The sequence below is a fragment of the Austrofundulus limnaeus genome, unplaced genomic scaffold (assembly GCF_001266775.1).
Source record: "Austrofundulus limnaeus strain Quisiro unplaced genomic scaffold, Austrofundulus_limnaeus-1.0 Scaffold10, whole genome shotgun sequence".
In the NCBI taxonomy this organism is placed as follows: domain Eukaryota; kingdom Metazoa; phylum Chordata; class Actinopteri; order Cyprinodontiformes; family Rivulidae; genus Austrofundulus; species Austrofundulus limnaeus.
The window spans coordinates 2,355,015-2,359,898 of NW_013952412.1; the positions used below are offsets into that span (position 1 = coordinate 2,355,015).

Below are 4,884 nucleotides of genomic sequence, written 5' to 3' on the forward strand. Positions count from 1 at the left end.
CTGTGACCTTGGAGCTTTTCCAAACAGCTCATGAAACAAACTGATTCTGAATCAGACATGATTTATTTGATGGACCAACTTTAAAAAAAATTTCTTGTGCTTTATTTCTGTTGTGCCAGCTACAAAGAAAAAGGAAATTTGTGCCCGCTGTGAGAGTGGTGATCACCTGACCGAYACACAGAGGTGTACAGTAACTAAGTGCATTTACTTTGTTACAGTAATTCTTTGAGGATTTGTAATGTTAACATTTTGYTTCATTCAAAACATAAATGCTAATTTTACTTCTGTACTTTAAAATTTGACACCTAGTTAATCTTTACAAATTCAAATATGACTGAACTTATCATGAAAGGAGTTGTTTATACACTCTAAAACATGTAGTGTTAAACTTACTTCAACAAGTTATAGTAACCGAGTTGAGTAAATTTACTCATTTTGGTTTAGTGGAACCAGTTTGGTTCAGTAAATTCAACACTTCATTTCYTACAGTGTGTGTCAAAGTACTTTTACTTTCATGATTCTTGTGAGCAGTTTTTATGGCTTTTATTTAACCTTTTTTATCAGTGAAAATAATATTTTCCAGTCATTTTCTGTTAAAGTATTTTTACTTTTACTATAGTTATTTCTTTGAATTACCTCTGCTTGACSAACATATTTGTTGTTTAGTTCCCTGTACTTCATTCTGTCTGTACTGAACCGTCATGGTACAAATACATGTACTGTTACATCCCTAACACTCACATTCTCATCCTACGTCCTTTTATGGGTTTGGAACAAAATCTTCTTGAAGGCCCTCCTGAAATCTCGGTTGAAGATGGTGTATATGATGGGGTTCAGGCAGCTGTTGCAGTATCCGATCCAGAAAAACAGGTTGAAGAGTGTTTCTGGGATAATACAGTTCTCTCTGCAAATGGCATGAAGGCTGTATGTGAAGAAGAATGGGAACCAGCAGAGGACAAACACTCCCATCACCACGGCCAAGACGAAGGTGAAGCGCTTCTCCCTCATCTGAGCCACTTTGTTTTTGGACAGAGACATCTGCCTGCTGCGGACAGGGAGCGGAGACGGAAGGAGGAAGTGCTGGGAACACTGGTCAGAGGACACCCAGGATATGGAGGCACAGGAAGGCAGGGGAGGAGGGGGTTTCAGTTTGTTGCTTCCCGCAGCATCTTTAACCTCCTCTGTTTTCACCCTGCCTCCTACTCTGCRGGGGAATCGGAGGGATGAGGAAAAGGACGGTTTCACATCAGCCTCGCAGCTTCGATCCTCCAGGTCAATATCATCCAGCTCTCCTCGTCTCTGACCGCTGCTGTTGCTGTCTACGTTGCAGGAACCGTGTCGGTTTTCAGGCCTTGGGCTGTCCAGTTTGTACTGAGTTTTATTCTTCCTTTGGCAGGTTGCTGATGCACCCAGGAAGCAGGTCTCCGACTGAGACGGCTGCCGCTCCATGATGTTCTTTGCCACGAACACAGTGGAGGCTCGCTGTTTGGCAACACGGTAGATCTTACAATATACAAGGATCATAATGACTCCCGGGGCAAAAAAGGACACTATGCAGGATGAGAGGATGTACCAGGTCTGGTTGTTGATCAGACACTCCTGCCTGTTTGTCTCATTCCTATCCTCTGATAAACTGGTATCTTTCTGGGTCATGAGGAGCGGTGGGGATGAGATCACAATGGATATGAGCCACACAATGCTGATCATCACTTTAATCCGTTTAGGAGTCCGTTTGCGGTTGTAGCTGACGGCTTTAGTGACAGACCAGTAGCGATCAAGGCTGATGGCGCAGAGGTGGACGATGGAGGAAGTACAGAAGAGAACATCCAGAGCCAGATAGAAGGAGCACCAGGTAGAACCAAAGTACCAGTACCCCATGACCTGTAGAGGAAGAGAAATACATTTAAACGAGATTTTAGATTTTTGCACTGGYATCTACTTTTTCCATCATTGAACAACTACAACATTGATGAAGGCGCCTGAAGGTTTGTTTACTTTAATGCAAAAAAAAAAATCAATTACCCCCTCTTTAGTGTCATAGCTGCAGACTCTTTCACTTTGAGTTTACAGCTTTTAAATACACCTTGAAAAACATTCAAGCTGAGAATGCATTCAACTTATAATCCTTTCAACAGAATCCTGCAACTGTGAAAAAAAACAAAGAATTTTATTTTTATCTCACACAGTTCATGATGCACTTCTGTGCAGTTTTATTCCAAAACACAAACTGCAGAAAAATCTTCAACATTTATTCATGTTTCAAATATTTATCTCCAGCATGGATTGGATTTTGATTTGATTATTTTTATTATATCAGAAAAAGTGTTGATGGGACAGATTCTACAGAYGTCTATGGAAATTAGTTTTTTAGTTTTAAAACCTAAATCTGTTAATTCTTTGCTAACAGCTTCTGAAATGTGGGGATTTGTTCTTTAAAATCATTTTAAGCTGAATTACCTTTAGTCATTGTACAATGAAAACTCAGCTTTTTTTATTCAGAAGTGAATGTTAAAGCTTCTTTACTAAAATGAGTGTAATATCTATTTTACCTCTTTTTACACAAACTGATTTTACACACAGTATCAGCCACAGTACAGATGCACAAGTCTCTCTTCTTGTCTGTAATGTCACTAATTTCCCAGTGATAATTAAAATGGATTGCTGCACAGAAGAGGACAAAGAAAGACGTGTGAAAAGTGTTACTTAACACAGAAAAAGGCCTCCAGTGATTCTAAGTTCTGTTGCTGATGAAAAGCAACAGGCTGTTAATAAAAGGGTGAAAGCAAAAAATTAGAGAGAAATCTTAATTTTCATCAAAGGAGGTAAACTAACTAGTGTTTTAGAGAAGACATTTAAAGTATCCTGATTACAAACATTTTCACAGTTTTAAAGCTGCTGTAACTTTTATAAAAAAATATTTTTTGCATATTTTTCCCCTGTGCTTGGTCAATAAAAGTAACATTCACTGACTTACACAATGTTTTCTCTTCATTTCTTTGAGTGGTCCTGAAAGCCAACAAGTTGCACTTTGGAATGACCTTATTATTRTATCATGTTTTTGATCTGAGGTTGTTTTACAGAATGAAATGACTGAATGAGTGCTCATCCAAGACTGGTGATTCCATACTTTTTGCCAGGGGTTGTATGGTGTTAAAATGGTTAACAGACACCAAGGTAACAATGCACCATATATTTCAAAATGTAAATTTAACACTCAGTGTTAAAATCAAACTCTTTGTAGTGTTGCATTAACACTACTCATTAGTTAATAGAAAAGTATAATGGAGCCACCCTTCACTCACCAGGACATACCTCGCACGCATTGTGTTGATTTTTGGCCAATAACATAAACTTAAACTTGAACAACTTGATCAAATTGAACAAGAAAAGTAACCAGAACAACTAATTTTTACTCTYGTAACCTTCTTTAATAGTTATAAAAATGTAAACACATCATTTCTACAAGATTACCCAACATTCCTTGCTGAGAAAATACTGGTCTGTCTGACATGAGGTGGAAGAGGGCRGGGCTTTTCAGAATACTTCTTTCAACACTGCCTGGTGTCACATTTGGATGGATGGTACAAGATCTGAATGGTTACTTCACTTCAAAATAAAACATTGTTCACTTGGTTCCTGTTGCAGATGAAATAAATTTACAAATCCCCAAACTTCTTGTTTTGAAACACTTTTAGGTTCTTGTTTAGTTTAGAGCTTTTTGTGTTTTAGAATATGATTCATTTAGTTGTGTGATATTTGGGTTTCATTTTGTTTACTTGTGTTTCTCTCTTTGTTCCTTTGTGCCATCACTCAGCCTGCCACACCCACTCTGTATTCAAYCCAGGTGTCTCCATTGCCTTATCAGCCTAGTTCTAAATATTCAGTCAGTTTGTTTTCACTCACCTGCAGTGCATTACTGGCTTTCACACCACAGCTCTGTCTCTCTTCTTGCTCTCCTTGTAAACACCTTCAGTTGCTTTGTTAGTTGATTTGCTGCCATGTTAGCTTTTTGATTATTTTTACTGGGTCTATGTTGGAGGGACTGGGGGTGTTTGGTGTCCACAGGGATTTCCATGTCTATTTCTCAGTGTAAAAGTAGTTGTATATTCATGCACAAAATGTCTTTTAGCATCAGCACTGCTCTATATTTCACATTGCCTTTTTGGCAAACTCTAATGTCAAACTAAGTAAATATGATAAATATGTGCACACTGACAATTTTTAAAAATTGCCATTAGACACCAAAAAGCTGTGCTTGCATGATATGAGAAAAAAAATGACTGGAGTTCAGAAAGCACATCTCGTTCCAGTTCTTTTTAGCAGGGAGCAGCTCCTTAAACACATGATAAGGCTGCCAACTTTATCAAACATCTAAAAAGTAGAGTTATTTAATATCTTTGCCTAATAACACAAGAGGCAGTGTGGAGTCTAGGCAGCAGAAATCTCTGTGGTACTATCTCTCCAAGCATAACTCCAGACATCATTAACTTTATCCAAGGATTCATTGAATATTCATGGGAGACATGAATCAAATGAACTTTTTTATTAATTTATTTCAAACATGGAAAACAAAATAAAACGATTAAAAAAAACTTTGAAGATAAATATTTGGATTGAACACCCAGCAAGTATTTCAAGAGCTGACGTATCATGTGTAGGGGTCACCTCGAGTGAAGAAACATGATTTACTGCCTCGAAGCAGGCCTCGGACAGGCCTGACGAGAGGACAGGAACTCTGTCACAAACTGAACTCTATTTAGGCCATGACAGGTCATTTTAACCGTGGAAGAGAACCCCTCAGTTCTCTTAATCAGATAATGGACAGAACAATCTAATTCCAGCTGTATCCGGTCCCTTCTTTCCAAAATAAAATCTCCCCACGGT

At 38.3% G+C, this 4,884-nt stretch overlaps 1 protein-coding gene across 1 annotated transcript in view; it reads right to left on the minus strand.

Moving 5' to 3' along the window:
• Positions 1–573: 573 nt before the first annotated feature.
• LOC106513117 (alpha-2Db adrenergic receptor) overlaps positions 574–4,884 on the minus strand; it is an 11,941-nt gene continuing 7,630 nt past the window's right edge. The window contains exon 2 of the mRNA XM_014001794.1: positions 574–1,881. Within this exon, the coding sequence (XP_013857248.1) occupies positions 751–1,881 (1,131 nt within the window). The 3' untranslated portion in view covers positions 574–750. The remainder of the gene's footprint in view (positions 1,882–4,884) is intronic.